The sequence below is a fragment of the Magallana gigas genome, chromosome 6 (genome assembly GCF_963853765.1).
Source record: "Magallana gigas chromosome 6, xbMagGiga1.1, whole genome shotgun sequence".
Taxonomy (NCBI): Eukaryota; Metazoa; Mollusca; class Bivalvia; order Ostreida; family Ostreidae; genus Magallana; species Magallana gigas.
The window spans coordinates 44,763,146-44,784,350 of NC_088858.1; the positions used below are offsets into that span (position 1 = coordinate 44,763,146).

The 21,205-nt window shown below is 31.3% G+C and overlaps 1 protein-coding gene across 1 annotated transcript; it reads right to left on the reverse strand.

Annotated features, from left to right (window-relative positions):
* Window positions 1–14,672: 14,672 nt before the first annotated feature.
* Window positions 14,673–21,163, reverse strand: LOC105317400 (signal recognition particle 14 kDa protein). The gene is made up of 5 exons (XM_011414047.4): window positions 21,025–21,163; window positions 20,868–20,940; window positions 19,190–19,296; window positions 15,232–15,264; window positions 14,673–14,856 (listed from the first exon to the last, which is right to left on the reverse strand). The coding sequence occupies exons 1-5, from the start codon at window positions 21,046–21,048 to the stop codon at window positions 14,764–14,766; spliced, it is 330 nt and encodes a 109-aa protein (XP_011412349.1). The 5' UTR covers window positions 21,049–21,163; the 3' UTR covers window positions 14,673–14,763.
* Between the last annotated feature and the right edge of the window lie 42 nt (window positions 21,164–21,205).

The following is a 21,205-nucleotide window of genomic DNA, read 5'->3' on the forward strand; positions in this document are numbered from 1 at the left end:
TCGGCTTTACTGCTAGCTAATTTCTTAATCGGGATTACTGGCTCGAAAGAACTATCGTAGTCGCATCGATTTTAAAGGACTCTTAAATGCTGCACCCAATCATTACTGGATTTCTATGAGCTTTACGGGAACCGGATTCAGTGTGTTTTCCTTTTGAGGAGGATGTCTTTCCGTGCTGACCACTGGGTCGAGTGTACATTCACTCCTTAATGACATCACGATAAATATAATTTATTTTTCATTACAGATGGACATTTGGTTGTATATTTAAATAAGTGACATGATTGAAAGCATTCACGAAAGCATGAAATTGATTTAGCTAATTGTGTTGACAAAGCTTGGAGCGCAATCCAAATTATGTAAAACACAGAAATTTTGCTGTTTGACACCTTTACATGACACATGTACACATAATTTTGAAATGCACTTTTACATCGTTTGCAATTCAAATTTTTCATTAAATATTTATTTTCCCCCTTGAGGCTAATGTTTAGTATCTCATTGTGAGGACTCCGTTTGTATCCATTAACAAATCTATAATCTAAATCCAATACTATATCTCTTGGGATATAATTTCGTAAGAAATACACCGAGGAAACCAATGTCAACCGACGCGAAGCGGAGGTTGACAATAGCTTTCGAGGGTGTCAATTTCAACTGTTATCCTCCCAAACAGGCACTATCTATTTTATAATACTGAATGTCTTAATTTTATAGATTTTTTACTGCTTTTATATAGAAATGACGTGAATTCCATGGCGAACCGTACGCGCATGATTTACGCGCATGTAACAATTCGTTGTGTTACCCGTTGCTAAGTGTGTTGCTAACGCTGAGGGTAATAGAACGGATTACAAACTGAGTCTAAACCAATCAGATTTCAGTATTTAACATGAAAGTATAATAAAACCAATTGTCCCATTATTTTCTTCTCTGTACTTTTAATAATATCACACTCCCCATTTCTCGCACACTGTAGCGGTCAATGTTTTTACTTTGCACTTTTGTTTGCATCCCATTGCCCATTTTTTGACGCCACCTTACTTATAACATATGTCCCTGCCAGCGAGTAAGCATGAATCAAACATGCGATTAAAATAGTTATTACAAAATGTTAGCTGGCTAGTGTCTAAATATATGTACATTTTTGTACATGCAACCTATTCTTCGGTTTTTTTTCCATTCAATCCTATATTTTGTATTACTCCTAAGATTACGTGTATTAATCTTTTCAGGCTTTTTCTCTAAAAATATCTGAATCAATTCATGTTCTTCTCTTATTATCTGTTACTTTTCTTTAATTTTAAAATTCAAATTTAAATGAATTTTATATAATCGATTAGAGAGAAATAAAGCTGAATTGTCCTCATGGATAACAAAAAGGTTATACGAAATTCAAACGTAACGTCGCACGGATTGATACGTCAAAACGCCAGCTAAAAAGTTATTGCAAGTGTTGGCTTTATGATTTAACCAGTGAACAGAACATTGTTTTGAAAAGGGGGTGCTCTTGCAAAGTGAAATAGAATCTTACCTCAGAATGAAAACATATGCTGCAAATGAATAAACATGCGTCCCGTGGGTGCATTGACGAGAGCTCCACCACTGGGAATATGGGTGAGGACTTGACCATGGACGTGCTGATTGTGAGGGCGAGGATAACGGCGATGATACAGGTGTTCATGATGAGGCCCTTCCCGAGTCTGGAAATCAATTTTCAAATCTACAAAAAAAAAAAGATAAGAAATAAAAAAAAAAATAACAATAATTATACAAAAAATTTAAAGAAAAAAAATAATAATCAATCACTTTCAACCTTTAAATCATTAGGCAAATGTCAAATTTTATTTGTTATCAATTTTTTAGTGTTACATTTTCAATGTTTTTCTGTCTACATGAATTTGAACGTTATCAAGGGGGGAATTGATTTAAGCCTCATGGCTTGTTTTCTAATATTTTAATACATTTTCGATTGTGAATTAATTTTGTTTTACTCAGTAAAAAATATTGTTTAAACTAAACAATTTAAAAAATAAGGCATAGTTTTTATTTCACTAATTTTAACCACACTCTAAATGTAAATCAAAATAAAAACCAAAGGACCTCAAGCTCTATATACTATTTTATGAAACGATTGAAAGAAATTGTTGTGTTATAGATTTTGTTCAACACACTGAAAGTGTGTTGCGTACTACATAGATCTATCATTTTGATGCCTTTGACCATGGAAGTTCTGTTTATGGGGGGATATCTCCTTGAACACACCCACCCACCCATCCAATACCGTTCCTGAGTTACAATTCAACAGTAGATGTAAAAAAAAAAAAATTCCGATAAATTGATAAATTAGCGAAACAGTCCTCATTAGCAACGCATGATTCTGTCGCAATTTCAAGTGGCGTGAATTCTGAAATCAATGAAGTTCTCTTCTTAATTGACTCTGTGTACAAATGAATAACGACCTTAATCAGAACCAGTGACAAAAGCAGTGATTCTACGACGGAATTCAGGAGCTTGATTTCATTTCTTCTGATGTGCTTCTTAATTGACTTTTTTATCTATACTGTCGTCTGTAAGTTAAATATCAATATATATCTAAAGTAAAGAGGAAGCAGAGTTTCTCTTATAAAGTTACTGCGTGAGGCGGCTAATTTTTTTTTCATATTTTTGTCATAATTTTTATTTCACGCTAACACAATAAAAAGCTTTATAAATTGCTTCTTATGACTTAACATCAAAAGTAGAAAAAATTAAATGCTTATCACAAATTTATACTTGTTTATTTACTTTTTTTCAATTCATTCAATAGAACGACTTTGTTTTCCTAAATCTTAATGATAGAATTAATAAATAGAAAATAAATGTTCAACTACCTCACGCAAAGCAAGTCAGCAAGTAATTTTTAAAACATTTTCCAAATCTGAAACAATACTTACGTTTTGCTTACTTATTCCATAATGAAAATAAATATAGTTGCGTGAATCAGTTTTATAACTTACATGTAAAAGATTGCGGTCGTCAACGAATGAAAACGGCGCCACGGTGGATGTTTCTTATTCATAGTTAAACCGTCACGTATTAATTTATTGCGAAATGTACAGCTATCCTTTGTATATTGACGATATACCCAATGTCCGGGGTTTTTTCCCATTGATAATTTTAAACAATTTTAAACTGCTTAAGTGTTCGTAAGAGTACATGTATTTTTACATCCAAGGATACCCCCAAAATAAAGCTTCTGGCGGTGGAGTTAACCATAATTCATTCACATTCAAACAGAGATTTGGTACCTAAGCCAGACCCACCCATGCCAAATAAATTAAGCGAGCAAGTCCGTGACGTCTTATGTTTTCAATCGTGATGCTGTTCCGCCGAGTTCGTTGCCCATGGCTAATATACCGGGAGATAACAATTCTACATCTTAGGGTCCCATCCCGACGGATTTCCCATTGTTATTTATTAAAGGCGTCAGTGTAAAGTTTGACACTTTTGCTACATACTCATAACGGCAGGGGTTTGTTTTTACTGTCATTCAATTCCACAGGGGGCAAAAAGTATGCCTTTTAGTTTTATGCTCAAGTACTTGTAGTGTTATCTTGATTTTAAAGTTACGTGTATTTTGCCTGTATCTTCTTTTTGTTGGTTTGCCATTGCTAATAAATAGAATTGCTAAATTAATATTACAATACTATATATGCTTCGTTGTCGTTTTTTATAATTTGTTTTCGTAATGGTTTTGTTGTAAATTTTCAATATCATTTACAAGATAGATTTAAATTCGATAGATATTTTTAATCAATATACAGCAAAGTCAAGTAATATCTATATTTAAAAAAATTTATTTATATTTCAACTTTCAACACACATCAATATGCCGAATCATATATAGTTATATATTAACAATGTTTTAGTAACCAAAAATAAAAACCAGTATTACTAGTAGCCAAATCTCAATTCGTTACCTAAAATTACCTAAATTTAACAAATATCGAAGAAAATACTTTAAAAGCAAGTTTTATTCATGCATCATCACTATCGTAACCATTATTACAACTGGGTATTGTGAAAACCTCATTTTATTAGCCTAATTGATAAACTAATCAATACTATATCCTTTATCACAGCTAAAAGTAAAAACTAAAACACTATTACCCAAACCTCATTATTACTATATCCAGCATTGTAAATCAGTACTATGCAAACCACAATTAATACCTAAAGTTAATTAATTTGATTAAATCAACACTTTAACCAACACTTCAAATCGATATCACAGACCTTCACCACTATTGTAGCTAAAACTCTTCAAACCAGCACTATCTTAATCTTACCATTACCAAAGCCAATATTACAAATTTAAACCAGTTTTACCCAAACCTCACCAATACTGTGGCCAAAATCTAATAATAAGCGTAATAGACAATGTCAAGCTCTCCATCTGACTTTTTAAAACTTTGTATCGTTTATATTTTAATAAAAGATGTTATTTTTTTTCTGGACAAATTGGTGCTAAATATACATATATATATGTTTCTTTCTTTATCAGTGATACTATCTGTAAAATGCAAGTTAATCAAAAAACCATGAGACAACTTCATATTGTGTCGTACTTTCATTCGAAAAAATAGTAAATAAACTTTATACTTCATTTAATGGGTAACAGCGAAGGGAAGCGTTAAAACGCAGGCCTCTGAACTACAATTCATGCGTTCGAAACCCGATGAAGCTCTGAAATATTTTATTCTTTTAAAGATTTTCAAAAACGCATTATATCTTAAGATGTCCCATAGCATCTTAATTGATGTCGAACACTTTTTAGATTTTCTAGAAAAAATCTTATTTAGTCCGTACATTTTTTTTAAATTCTTTTTTTTTGGGGGGGGGCTGGTTAATTCCTATTATCACAGTTGATTATATCATAATTTGTATTTTATCATTTTCTTTTCACATAACTATGTTTAACACGAAACACTATCATATTGATAAATGGAACTCTCTTCACGGGGAAGCACTTTCAGCCCTCGGTGTCAATCAATCCCATCGGTTTGTTGCCGGTTAATAGCGATGTTTATAGCGTCTGTGGATCGGGACTCACACCCCCCGGCCACTGATCGTTAAACACTACAACACGACACCCCCGACTTTCTGTGGTTATTATCTAATATGGCTTCCTCATCAGGATGATCACACGACATCAAAGACAGTTTTCAGTTCGTCTTCTTCTATGCAACTTCATGTAGATTCTAATCTTTTTTTTTTTTTTACAAATAGTTTTCTTTAATTTGTTCATTGTGTTATGTTTTGGATACAAAATATAAGTTTTGACTCTTAAAAACATATTCCGCAGCATTTAAATATGATCAACGAACTAATCTATATGTGACCAGGTGTTGATATACATAAAGATGATTCACAGAAAAGGTCCTTCGATACTTATATCTTATGTATAGTATAATTACGGGAGAAATAAACGAATTTAGATCTCGGTAATTTATCGGTAAAATGTGAGTACATATTATTAGGAAAACATTCGGAGTGCGGTTCACTTTGTCAGTATTAAAGATCGCGAAGAAATGGAAAAGTAACTGTTAAGTACCAGAAGCAAGATCTTACCTATTTATCAATAGAACTTATAAATCGAATTTTGATTCTTACAAGTTTAGATCAATACGCCACGCATTTCTTGTTTTGGTTGAAAAAAAAGTGATTTCAGTTTAAAATCACCTACGATAAGGCTACTCAAGTACTAATGTAAGAAATCTAATCGAAAATTGGTTATGTTCACTCATGGAAATTGAAATATATTTTATCAGATATCTGTAAATTATGTTTACATTTTACAGTGTATTATTCAATAAATGTCGACAAATATCTGATTTTTTTTTTTTACTTTAATGACACTTGTATAGTGTCTAAACGTTAGTTAGAAACAAAAAAATCTTCAAATTTATGGGTAATTTTGTAAATAAAAAAAATAATATGTTAAACAAAAGGTTTCAAATAAAATATAAAGAACCAAAAAAAAAATGAAGAGAAAATCTTGAGCAATTATTTGTTAGACGACTTACCCTAGAAGATCGGATGTATCTTTCTTGTCCATCTGATGACCAAACATCAGCATTATATACACATCTCCAGGATCGATCTCCCCGCCCTTCGCCTTCTGATTTGCTGAGATAGTGAGCATTCTAGAAGCTCTTGGGGGAAGGTATGGCGATTCCAGGCGAGAAATGTGTGGAAGGAATAACCGTGATAACTATTGGAGTACATTAAACTTTACACCAGAAAACTGATAATTTGAATTACAATGCAACTTTTGTATTGTAATCCAATTTATCCACCCAGTTATTTTCACCAGCGATATGACAGCATAAGTGTAACAACGACCATGTATGGTAAAGTCATAATTAATACTGCAAATCACCAACACTTCCAGAAACGGAAACTGCTAGCTATCAGTTAATGCCAAATATAGTTGATTTTCAATTTTATTTATCATTATTTATTTATTTGGTGGGTTTTTTAAAATTCTGATCCCACAGTATAAATTTTATTTTGTTGGAACGATCTATTTCAATTAACAGCAAACAAGTACATGTATATAAATACACGAAGGCCAACATAAAACTTTTAATAAAACCAGATTTCCTTTAATCATTCATCCAAACCTAAAGGACGGACTAATCAAGGCCATACAAGTGTTTTGTGATTTACCGAAATAGACAATGTAGTAATTAACGACTAAGTACGTCTGTAGAAGAACACGCAATGTTTAGATCTATTGGTTTGTAATCCTGGCCGCGATTCACTTTCCGGTTTAGGATCCGTGAGTAGGTATTTCAAACCGCTGTACGTAAAAGGTCCAAGATTGAGGTGGTATTTCCTCATTTCAACAGAGAGAGAGAGAGAGAGAGAGAGAGAGAGAGAGAGAGAGAGAGAGAGATTTTCCCATTTAACCCATTTTCGGGATTTTAAGGATTAATTAAAAAATCAGTGTTATCATCATTTTTTCCTGTTATGATAATGTAATAGGTCTGCCTCTCCATTTTTAAAAAGCTGATATGTTTATTTAAATTTATTAATTATTTTTTGGAGGGGGTATGTCATATAAGATAGGACTGTTAGAGTATTAAATTACTCTAATATAGATATATTATATATACGTCAATGGAATATTATCTCCGATTGTGATTTATAGCTCTAAATAAACTTACAGGACTGAAATCTACACGATCCAGTTCTAACCAGTTTATCGATAAGTCAAAATCTTCAGCGGCCTAAGAAAAATCACGGACTGCACAGAATAATCATGATTTTATTATTTGTACAAAACATACATCTTATGGCATAGGTTGTTACATATAATTAATAGCAATATTGAAATAATGGTATAGTTCATGTACATAAGTAAAGTATATTGACAATGTATATACGATAAATGTTTACTAACAGGAGGGAAAAAAAAGAGAATATTTCCTAATTATCATTAATTTTAAAAGCTAGGTGGAGGTACTTCCCCAAATTGCACATTTCTTTAAAATTTTGAACACGTTATACAAATTGGTATACAGAAGGTTTTTCCCAGTAATATATCTTTATATATTTTATTCAGATTTCTCTATACTGTACATATTTAAAAAAAATGGAATTTGTCTTCAATATCAGAACAAAATTTTCAAAAACGTCTTTCCTTTAGTACATTCGTGTGTCGTCCACTTTCAGTTGCAAGTATATGAGAAGACAATTTAATTCTTGCAATGTGTTTCTTATATGTAGAAGGTGTAAATTTTGTTAAATAAAATTGTAATGAAAACTGATCAATAATATGCTTGTAAAAGTATAATCGAGATGATGAATTAATCTGTTCTACGAGTTATGATCAATGATTCTTTGCTTAATTATAGGAAAATAGGTTGCACAATGTATATATTCTTCCTCATACCATATATGCCCTAGACCAAATTCAAAAAGTTTATTTTTAATTTTTCTAACCCTATTTTCAGCAGATGGCAAAGGCAATTCACATCCATTATATAGCTTTTGGACCTAGACTGCAAAATACAATTCTGACTTTATAACAATTTCAACCAAAATTTGAATATTCTAAACACTCGTGTAATTTTTATAGGTATAGCCTCCCAGTTTCAACATATACAATTGCAGTGTTTGTATTCTTCTTCACACTTAACACAGATTTAATATATTCTAAATGTACTTTTTCTATGTCATTTGCAGCGTGCATGTCCCATATCTCACAATTTGATATACTAGCAATATAAGTATTGAAACTTGATTTCAAACTCAAATTCTTGTATAATACGACTTGGCTATTTCCTTTATTTATCGTAGTAAGGTACATAATTATTTTAGTAACTTTAACCGACTCTTTTATGTCAATTCATTACTTTGTTTAAAAAAAAAAGATGTAAATATAATCACGTTAAAATAACAAAGAATATTGGAAGCACTGTATCTCACCTGTCGACCCCTGACATTTTGGTTACTCACTGAAAATTTGGAAATGTCAGCTTAAATCGTGACCATGTCCTTTTCACGGCAAGGGAGACATGTAATTATATATAGCGACCGTTTCACCATTAATTACGACTTAGATGAAGTATAGAAGGTACACGTAAATATAGACTTATCATAATTGGACGGGGAGCGCCTATGGTAAAACTTAACTTCAAAGTGTTGTTGATATTTTATACTTCCGTAGTGTTTTTGATATTAATTTGGAAAAAAAAACGTCAAAAGATAATATTTGTGTCCTTTTTCCTTTATCTAATTTAGCATGCATTTGATAAAATATAATTGTAATTCATAGAAAAAATAATCGACGTTATATAAGTATAACCTGTATAATACTGTTAAATGGTGACAAAAAGGATCATGCAATAAACACATTTTATATGTAAATATTATCATAAGTGTTGGGTATTTCAAATTTTTTCACTTTGCAAAATATCAAATGTGCTAAACTCTCAGATATTTACATTGAATTTAGATTTTGTCCGATTAAACTGAATTTGTTTCAGACTTCAATTGTGTAACATAGGAAGGGTGCCGCCTCGTCTTGAAAGTTTCTGGTTTCTCGAGGATCAACATATTGTACTTTTGGCCTGAACACTTTGTATAACCAACACCGGATATTGCTCACACCGAGGCGAATGGTTCAGCGAAGAAAACACGTAATTATTAGGTAGGATATTTCTTTTGCTTTAATCTTTATAAAGTTTTATCCCCGAATATGTTTTATATTCATTTTAGCTAACGGAGTTTTTACACTTTGAAATTCTGTTCATGCGTATACCAAAGTGTTTCTTAACGTTGTTTTATTTTTACGCTTTAAAATATGTTACCGGAGTAAATTCTTGCTGCGAGAACTTGAGATGCTGGGACCAGGCAAAATTTATCACAACGATTGCACCTGTACAAACAGGCATCGGAAAATGACTTTTTTCATGCAGGAAAATCATGGGACAAAAACTTATTTTAGTATTAAGTACCCATTTGGTCAGTTTCGGGCAGAAACAAGCCATTCTAAGAAATGTTTAATACGTGTTTTAAACGATAAAATCAAACGTAATTATTTTTTGTACTGTACGGCTAACTGATGATAACAATACGGCACGTTGCCGAATGTCCCATTTCAAAGTGTACAGCAATTTGCATATTTCTTTAACTGTTAAATATATTTCTAAATGATTTTTTGTTTTATTTCAGATGTACCTGTAGTATGACAAGGTTGACTGTCTTTGTCAGAAAGAAACAGTGCCCTCTTTTTGGGAATCGTCACTCATCTTATATTACTTCACTGAAAACGGGAATATATAAATTATACACACGCGCGCGCTTTACCTTGCACTATAAGTATTCGATCATGACTTTCCACTCGGCTATGATTTTGAAATCATGTTTGATACTGAGCTTCACCTTCGTCAAGCACTAGAGCTGGATGGAAAAATGTCGATATCCAAAACGTGGTTCACTATTAACTGATTTACACGAATATGTCAATGAATTATAGCTGCGCCTGGAAGAAACCATTAGCAAATAATAACATGCTTGTAAGATATCTTTTACAATTTAAATTATTTTTATGAATGTGTGAAAGGAAGCATTGGGAGATGATCTTCTGACTGTGGTCATAACAAAGATTGCATGTCAGTGCATATCATGATATCTCTCCCGAAAACAACCTGCAGAGGATTTAATTTCCATGTTTTGGAGAATGGCTTCTATAGCCCTGCAGCGTTATCAACGTTGCCATTGGGCAGAAACGTCAATTGGGTCATATCTATATGTTGTATTTTTAATAGAATCTACATCTTTATTGTTTAATTGTCTCATGATTTCGTTTAGTTGATTTATTGATTTGTTATGTGTTGTATATTATGCTATCGACTGCAAGTATAATATGCACGCCTACAAAATGCAATGTAACAATATACAAAATCATAAAAATGAAATAAATACATTAGAACAATATATACACAATTATAAACATGAAATTAATACAATATAACAATATATACAAAATAATAAACATGAAATTAATACAATATAACAATATATACAAAATTATAAACATGAAAATGAAATGTCTATTCTGAGAGACAAGTTGCTTTAAATTTTCTTAGCTTCGCATTTGCTTTTTCGTACATAAGGTCAACTGCAAGTTGAAAATATAAATGATTAGTTTCTATGTACATGTGTTTATACACGTGCCAAGTTATAGAGGTTTAATTTTACAATAGGCTGAGAATCGATTACAAATTTTAGGGCCTAGCCAAAATCAAAAGCACATAATCGTACTGTCGTCACCGCGAGAGTAACAGAGTTCGTAATTATATGTATATGTGTTACAGTTAAAGTTTAAAATCCTGTCACCAAAAAAAAAATATTGAATAAATAAAATGTTAGAAAATTTTCACATCTTGAATTGATTAACACGTATTTTTCAGAGGTTTAATTGAATATTTTTTCAAACGTGATTGTACATATTTTCAAAGGGCAAAAAAGGAATAATGATTAGCGAAAAATTGCAATTTTTGGTAACTGATGCGAAGGTTTCGATTGATAAATTTTCAATAAACTTTTAACTTTTCTATATACATGTATGTCCTTGTATCTTTTCTCTATATCCACGCGTAGAGGGGACTAGTCCTTCACCTGAACAAAACTGAAATCCTTACAAAAGGCTGCTTTAATGTGCAAAGTTTTGTTTAAGGTTGAATAAGACATCATCACAAAATGGCTGACCGCTGATCGAAACGACATTTCGTTTTATTAAAAGGATTTTATGGACTGAAATTTTAACTTGCTCCATAGCCGAGTGGATAAAGTGTCGGACATGTGATCCGTACATCCCAAGTACGAATCCCGGAGGGCCTTTTGTTTTTACTTACTGGAATAATTATTTTAGATATTCATTTTTTATCCCTAAACTGCAAATTTTTCGCTTATTTGACATTTTTACAGTTTCATTTATCAATATATCCTTCGTAATCAAAAAATTTCCTGTTAATTTGAGTGACTTTTTCCAGGTGTGTTATTCCACCTTAAGGTGGTATGGGACACCTCAATATTGTGACGTACTTTCTATCGAAATAAACATTAAAATCAAGTAAATTTTAAATATTTTTCCTTTACCAAAATTGGTATTTATCAGAGTAGTGCAAAGGATTAGAGCGTAAACTACGAATCTATAAGTCGTGAGTTCGAATTCCGCAGGAGCTTTCCAAAATTTTTTAAAACTTATTTTTTGGTCAAATATTGTAAATTTTGAAAGTTCTAAAACGGTAAAAGTATTTTGATTATAATGTTCATTTATCCACATTAATTAATATCGACGGGTGTCCCATACCACCTTATGTTGGCTCAGCGGTTTTGGAAAATAGAGTCTAAAATTTCATCAGTTGGTCAAAAATGAACAACAGGTTATCAGAAAAACTCTTTTGTTTTCGTTCAAATTTCGTTTCATTACAATATCTCTGTTTCTAGCACTTATTTTAAACCTTAAATCAAAATTTGCAGTTTAAAGGGGCATGGTCACAATTTTGGTCATTTTTTTTCTTCCGATTTTAATGTTTGCAATGCTTTGAATTGGCGATTTTTATAGGCAACCAAAATTTATGTGTTATTTGTTAAGTTACTTTCGAGTTACAAAGCTTTCCTTTACATTTTGAATGTTGAAGTGAAAATTCCAGTTTTAGAACTAAAATGAATATGTTAAACGTTAGGAACTGTTTATTTTTGCTTAAAATCAATAAAAAGATGGGTAAACCAGCTTGAAAAAGATTTTTTTTCTAATGAACCCATGTAAACAAAACCAAGACACGAGCCTTGTCTACACGACAAAGAATTGTGAGCCCTGCCTGTATCTTGCTTATAACTCTAAGACTGACTCTCAAATTCCATTTGATCATTAGAAATACATCCCTAAAGCATTGTAAATAATAAAAACAGAAAATAGAATTTGACCAAAATCATGACCATGACCCTTTTAAAGCAATGTTTGAGATAATCAGTCGCATCACTTTCTTTCCTAGCCGTCGAGGGAAAAGATGGAATCCTATTAAAATTGAATTTCAATTAAACTGAGAAATAATGCAGTCCTCTGCACGATTCGCTCGGTTAATACGTGGTGTCTACCTAATAAATCAGAAATAAAAAGTTTAAAGTTTGACATTAATTTATAAAAGTATTTGGTCGCCGTATTATTTACAATCGCTCATCAACTGCTACTGGGGTATGTATACATACATGTACCGGGGGATAATGTTACGATCGGTTGCTTTCCGATCGAGGCTTTCAGGTTGCCCGGAATTCTAAATACAAGAATTAAATTTTGTAGAAATGTGTTTGTTGAAAAAGGCAATAGAAGAAGCTACAGTCGATAAATAAAGAAGATGGGGGAACAAGATAGCGCAAATGCCCACTTGGTTTGGTAGTAAAATACAATTTAAAATTTATTTTTTTCCTACTAAATATACTTGATAATGTTATAATACAAGTTTTCAAAAGCACAATTTCTAACGATATTTAGTTATGAATATTTTGATAAACATTAACAAAAAAAATACATTCTAAAGTGTTGGTGGTATTGAACCCATAACCTAAAAACCCTGACTCTATAATATTTCCTAATCACAACAATTTTCATTGTTAAATGTTACATCCGACTTCATCCACGAATTTACGGACTTGTATTATTTTTCAAAAACGTTCAAATGTCGCGATACAAAATGACATTTTTAAAGTATAGTGGGTCATATCTCCACGTTTATGTTGATTGAAATCGGTTTGATTTCCTTTAAACCTTATTTAGACTATGAAAAAAATATGGAGCTCAGACCCACTCTATAAAAGAAAAGGCATTGAAGTTCTAAAAAGACACTATTTGGAGGTTTTGACACGCATATTTCAAATATTTAACATATTTATGGGTTATAAATCGATGTTATGGTAAATATACATTGTTTTCAATAATTTAGAAAGAAATTATGAGATTTGTTGACTTTTTAATTTTATAGAATCTTATCTATCCTCATATAGGCAGTTTACACACCTTATTCACCCATCTTCTTTAGAAGCTATATTCTTTGAAAGAATTTTCCGTGCTTTATCATGTAGCGCTGTATTACTTCGCGTGCTCATCGAGCATGTACGAATGTTGTTCATGATCTTATCTTAAAGTCATGGCCCACCAGCATCCTAATCCTAAGGTCCAGATTCAGCATTCAAGATTGTCATTTGAATATAGACCAAGAAATGCATCATCCATGAAAATTGGAGGTTAGAACAGTAGTAAGGTAGATACAGTCATCAAAGGGCACCTGCTCCGAACACCTTAACCTCCTCCAGCATCTGAAAGTCATGACACAGATTCAGCATCCAAGTCTTTTAAGTCCATGAGTTGGTCAAGATGAACCATCCATGCAAGTGATAACTTATGTACAGGACCTAGCTGCTCCAAAAAGTTTAGCCAGGTCTGAAAGCCGAAACAGACACCAGGGGTTTAGCATAAGCTCCCCTGACTTCGTCTCAATGAGCTAAAAAGGGTGATATTTATATGAAATCCAATTTAGTATTAAAACTTTTTAACATAATGAGCAACCTGAGTATCAAAAATTAATATACAGTACATTGTACATGTATATATGTGTATCAGTAATCCCAGTACACACCATTTATTACACTGGAATAATAAGACTTTATTTCTATTTCATTATTTTTATTATAAATAGAACACATTCAGATTCGCACATAACAAATTTACAATCTAATCATAAAGACATGTTATTATTTATTATTGTACACAACTTATATTATAACTGCTTGAAATTGGCCAAAATAAATCTGTCAATAATTAAATAACAAAAAAGTGGTGTCTACTGATGCAATTTTAACTTCTGTAATAGAAATACCTGACAATTAATTCATTAATTCAAACATTAAACGGCCAACAACCATTGTGCACTGGGTAAATGTCTCAAAGACAGACAACAAATATAAAACAACTTCTGGTGCAAATGTCATTATTTACAATGTACAAACTATAGTCCTCAATACAGCATGCTGATCCTGTTTAATTTTCTTAGTTTTCTTCCTTTTTTTTTAGTCCCAATTAGTTCATGATAAATGAAATTCTTTCACTTCATTGGGTGAAAAAAAAAGTGATAGGGAAAAGTTCTGCAGTGAAAAATGAACACACGAAAATGGCTCGCTTTTCCTGATGATGCTATGAGCTTGATACCATTATTGCGTTGCCTTCGACTTGGATTTAGTGGCAGATCGTTTGTCTTTTTTCTTCAAACCATCCATATTGCCTTTTAGAACATTTGCATAAGCCTGTGAAATAAAAAAATATCCAGTTCAACAATACATATACTAAAATACTGCACATTTCAAGAACTTGAAAATTATGATTGAGCATGGTAAGAGAGTGGTTTAGGATCCCAATTTTTCTAGTTTTTAAAATGGTTTGCTACTATCCTTACTTCATTCATGAATATTTATCCTGATAAATAACTTGCAAAAAACTTTATTCATGTTTGTCATAATAAGAAACAAAATGGAAAGCATTATCTTTAAATTATTATAAATTCAGAAATCAGTCTTCATGGAAACATGTTAACTTTCTCTGTAATTGGATGCAACATTAATAGTTTCAGATGAGCTAGGTCTAAGTGAAAAAACTGATAATAGGTCATTGCAATTTCTTACCATTTGAAATTTGTTGACATCTTTCTGATTAATCTGAAAAATAAAGACAGATCAATTTATTTATTCATCTTTCAAAATCTTCTGCAGTTGCAAACAGGCCTATAGACAACATGAGGGTTGGTCGGGAAGTTTATTGTAATTTCACAGTACGTACATTTCTCCTATACCACACTGTATAACCAAAGACAATATATCTGATTGGTCATAATTACAATTGATAATTAACAATGGTTAATTTTCACTGATAGAGAATGAATGGCATTACACAGTACATGTAGTAATCATGACATCTATGGTCAGATCTTTAGACATATATAGCCATTATTTAAGAACATCAGATATAAATTTGTTTTGTTTTATTACCAGTCAGTTGAAGGGAATATCTGACATATTGTAATGTCGCAATATCATGTTGTGTTGAAATCTGAATTTGAATCTTTATGAATGACTATACTAGAAAGCTTACAGTACATGTCAGAAAAATCGGATCCTGATATGTTTTGTGACTTAATAAGAGAATAAAATGTGAATAAGTTTTTTGTTCAGTTCTTGAAAATTTTCAGTTTATCTGCCTAGTGCCTATAATCTTTCAAATAACATAACCAATTTACCGCAATTTACCCCTGCAGTCCGATTTATCATTTAAAAGGCATGAAAGAGAATAAATGATTTTTATAACAATTTCAAAATCAGAACTCTTCATCTTAGAGGTGTTTTAGTTTTTGACTTATCATCATGTAATCTTATCACGACTCGTGCATGTATAGAAAACAAATTAGACAGGTTACTCCTACATGTAAATGGAATCCATACATGTATGCTTGTATATATGATACCAAATCTTATTATCAATAATAAGTCGCACAAAGGTGCAAAAGATCGCTGCTCATTTTGGAAACGTGAATCATGACAGGGATCAATGGAAACACTTACTCATAACACAACACTCTGTCTGATTGAAATCAGAGCAGTGGCTTCACTATAGTCAAGAAAAAAAACCCAAAAATCCAAGTAATATGCACATCTCTTATATATGTAAAACTGATCTCCAAAACAACAGCTTGAAAACTTAAGAGGAGTTATCTGTACGATAGGGGTACCCTTTATGCAATGTTATGCAAAAAAAAGTTCAACAGATGGTATTTTTTTCATAAATCATCAAAAATAAAAATTGTAGACGGGGGGGGGGGGGGGGGAGGATAAAAAGATTAAACAAATAATGTTTTAACACAATATATATCGCACTGAAATCAATTTTAATCTCTAAAAATAACAGCTAATACTTCGTTATATCCGTAATTCGTTATATCCATATAATGGATTCGTAATAATATATATAGTGAATTTACCATATACATGTTTTATTTCACCAGACTATGATTTTTGCTAATTGAGGCTTAAAATAAAAATTCATTACTTTGATACCTTTAATAATCGGATTGTAAATTGAAAAAATTATATGAAAATAAATTCATTCAAATTATGATATTAATTGGTAGCGCAAACCTTTTTAAACTGTGAAGAAATTTGTTATGAAAGTGTTAAATTTCGTTATTATTCACCTCTACGGGACTCAAAATCAGTTCGCTATATCCGTAAAATTGTTATATCCGAATTTGTTATAACCGTTAAATTTTGCAAAGATTTGTTAAGAATTTTACCGGGGATTCCAAAGAACTTCGCTGTATCCAAAAATTCGCTATATCCGTGTTCGTACTAAACAAGTTTTACTGTAGTTGGAGGAATATGTACTCAGTTTTCAATTTCTGTATAATTTACAGTTCTCTTAAAAGAATGATTAAACTGTTCAAGTAGTGATGGGCAATCGGTTTAAAACTGTACTCAATTTGTAATTTATCAATACTGAATAAAAGCATTTTCATTTTTGAAAAAACAAAGTGGTCAATTTCAACTGCCTTATATATTTTATTGGTTACTTAGTTTATTGTTAAAAATTGCAAACAAAACAAATGACAGTAAATTAATTCATTCCTCTGAAGAATAAGTGTAAAATTGGTGTGTTTCAATACTGTGGAATCATTAGATTTCGTGGTGGCTCAATTTTTGTGGAATTCGTGGGCACCTCTAAACCATGATTTAACATCCTCCACAAATTAATAAATAAGGGCTATAAAGTCACATTTCCTATTGTAGGTATAAGATTTTACATTCCCACAAACCTATTAAATTTCAGCAATCACCAAAAATTGGCCCCCACGAATTTAAGTGATTCCACAGTAGCTGTCTCTCTCTCTGGTGTGGAAAAAATTCTATACTACATCAACTGATTATATTGGCATTTCTGTTATGATCTATGACAATACATGTATTTGATTATCTATAGCAACAAACACGTATGTATTGATAAAGATCTCAAATCTATATGTAGATGTATGATTGTGATATTTTTGATAATTAATACATTTTGAGAGGAGAATTGTATTCAATGTATAGATGTGTTAACACAGGTATTTGACCGTCATCTACAATGACATTATATTCATCACAACCTAAAAGCACTTCTTTCAGATACAAAGGAAAACATGTCAAACTATATCCGTCATTCATTTTTATCCTTAAAGCAATTCCATTATGATATATGCATAGAAAATTTGCAATAAACATGTTTTCTTCCCTAGTTGTGCTCATTGATTCAGAACCATTAAATAAAAACTATACTTTTAAAACCTTTAATTTAAAATGAAAAATTATCTTATTCTAATTTGAAGGATTAATGTGCATTTTTTCATTTTTAAATAAACATTTGCAAATGAAATTCAATTATAGTTAACTTTTCAATCTATAATATCCACAATAAAAGAATTGTAATTTTTCACCTCATTGGGACCAAAATCAATTCACTATATCAATAAATTTCTCATTTCCGAGTTTGATATATTCCCATAACTTTTTCCAAGGAATTGTTTAAATTTTGCAAAACTTAGCAGTAATTATGATTTTGCTATATCTGTGTTTAAACTGAGTTTTACTGAAAAATACATGGTTTATGATATCAAATTAATGAAATGGTACCGGTAATAGTGAGTTTATTTACTTATACTGTATTAAAGATTATAAATTTGATATGGTCAGCAATTAGTCCTGGTACCAGTGCTTGTTACAAGAACAGCCTTTATATACTTTCTGAGGTGTGAAAATCAAAACGTTGGCCAAGTGGGAATTGAGAAATTCAGAATGATGACCAATTGGAAATTATATCCTACTCTCATTCAGTATTAACGATGATCAATCCCACTTACACATGATGTAGAGTACAGAACAATCCTAATGTACTAGAAGTCATTTCCAGGTAAATCTTGAACCATGCCCATCTTGGGCTTATTTAAACTGAAATTTGGTTGATCTTAAATAGTAAGTCAAAATAAACCTACAAGGGGACCAAAGTTACCTAATGATTCTTAATTTCAATAATTTTTGACATGCTAAAAGTAATACTGCAGCTGGCTCAAGGTCTATTAATGAAATTAGTTCAAGAAAGTTGCAACCAGAGTATCACACACTGTTAACCAACTTTAATTCATGTTTGGGAAAATTTCACAAGTTTGCAAGAGATATGTTTTCACTATGAACCAGTCCATTACTGTTTTATGTACATGTTAAAAATCGCAATTATATAGTCTTGACTGCCAGCTAATACACAACCGTTTACAACTGGTAAATATTGCAAATTAAAGTGTTTGCCAGCAAAAGTTGGTTTACAATATTGTATACAGGGTAATATTCGCCTCGTGTTCTTTTTGCACTTCACTTGAAAATGGTTTTGCCCCGTCTTGAATTTGCCCAGACAAAGTTGTGTTTAAAGACAATTAATTGAAACTGTGAGAGTCAATCAGTATTAAATTTGCTCACTGACAACAGGGGGTGAAAGGGGTGAAAAATAAAATGGGGGTGAATATTTCCCTGTATACAGTATCTTATTCTATCATTAAAAACTTACCACTGTACTGATTTTCTTATTTCCCAAGTTAGCCCTTATCAAACACTTATATTCTTGGGGCTCAGGAAGATTGCCTTTTCTAGGTTCTGGCTTTGTCCTTCCATCATCTAAAAATTGAAAAAAAAGAATTTATATTGTAGCCTGGAAAAAAATACCAAGAAAAGGGGTGAATTCAAAGTATAGTTTTGTACATGTATTATCATTAATATACAAAAAAAATACTGTTGCCCAAAAAAGGTAATTGTGATTAATTTCTTCGTTTTTTTTTCCCCAAGGTAATTTTCCTGCAGATGATTTAAATCCATTTTAGTGTTGATAACTAAACATAGTATTTTTATGACATCATCAATGGATACCCCTCTTATAATTAACATCTAACGTCTTTCATTTTTTAATAGTACCTGGACGTGACAAGACCAGCAGTTTTCAGCAAGACAAGACAACTTTTCAATGTCGTATAACTTTTTCATTAAAATAAACCTTAAAATATGAAAGATCATGTATTTTTATTTTACATTTGCAGATGACTGTTACAGGTTGTTTTTTTTTATTGTAAAAAAATGGGGGTCTGTTATTTTGAATACATAGCTTAAACCATATCATTATGAAACTTGCATATATTGAAGTCTGGAAGAAAAACATGAATATAAATAAAAGTCATAGAAGTTAACACATGTTACAATGTCAATGAAAATAAAAATTTCTGAAAATAATTGATGCTAAAATGTTTTGCAATTTATGTTAAAAGTTATACTTTAATTACTGAATACAAAATCTCAATAACCACTGCACTAAATATTACACAGGAACGCTAAAACTTATAATGTATAGTACATAGCACAACTAATTTGTGTCAAGATTTTCATACTTCCTTATCTTACTAAAACAATCAGGACATATTTGTAAAAATCTAATTCTTTTGTCAAACAAATTGACAAAGTTCATATGTTAATATGAAGCCTTGGGCTTATTGCAAAATCATTGATGACCTTTTTCTTGGTTACAATGCTGAAAATCTTGACAACACTGTTAAGCTGTGCTTTTTTAAATTTGTCGTGATGTACATAGCTTATTGCTTCATAATACAACTTGTCTTGAATAATTTCAATAAATCAAGTCAAGTTTACTTGTTCATTTATTTTAAATTACTCTCACAAAAAATCTGAGCTGTCATTACTCCATAATACAATGAACATGATGAACCATGTCTTTAATGAAAATCAAATGTGACTTAAAAACAAAGATTGACAATTCCATAATGTTTTCTTTCAATCTTGCCAACAAGCTTTTGTACACACCAACAAACAATTTATTCTTTTTTCAAATTAATACGCTATAATATCTAAATAGTAAATGCTATACATGTTAATGTCAAATGTGGATTGCAAATGCTGATCAATTAAAAAAAGAAGTTGCTGTTTCATGTTTATTATCAGCAATATGGTTAGATTTACCACCTTAAATAATACAAACACTGCTATGATTATGAACAGAAACATGATTACAATACATTGTACTATTTAAAATGTGTCAAACATATGTTTGTACAAAAGGGAATGTTATAAACAATGTTCTACTGAAAATGTTTCAGAGAAACTGAAACTGAATTTAATGTTAGTAAAAAATGCAGGCTGAAAGCCGACGAGAACAATGTTTGCTATGAGTAATACATACTTACATCTTTTCATTGTCAATGATAAAGAACCGGAGGATTTTCCTTTTTGGAACATCTTCGTCAGTTCGGTCAAAAACTACAAAAATAATTCATCCTAAGAAATAAAGAAGAAGTGATACATACAAAATTTTATGAAATACCAAACTTTATGTTTACACACCGTGTCATTTTCTAACAGAACCATCTTCCTCAGGCAGATTTCTGTTCTCGTGGAGAGTTGTTCTTCAGAAATCGGAGGTATAAAACGTCTACCAAATAAAAGATTTTGAACCCGATGTCAAAAAACCATGTACTGTGTATGTGGTTTTTGGTTGTGTGGCAATGAAATTTTGAACGCCATG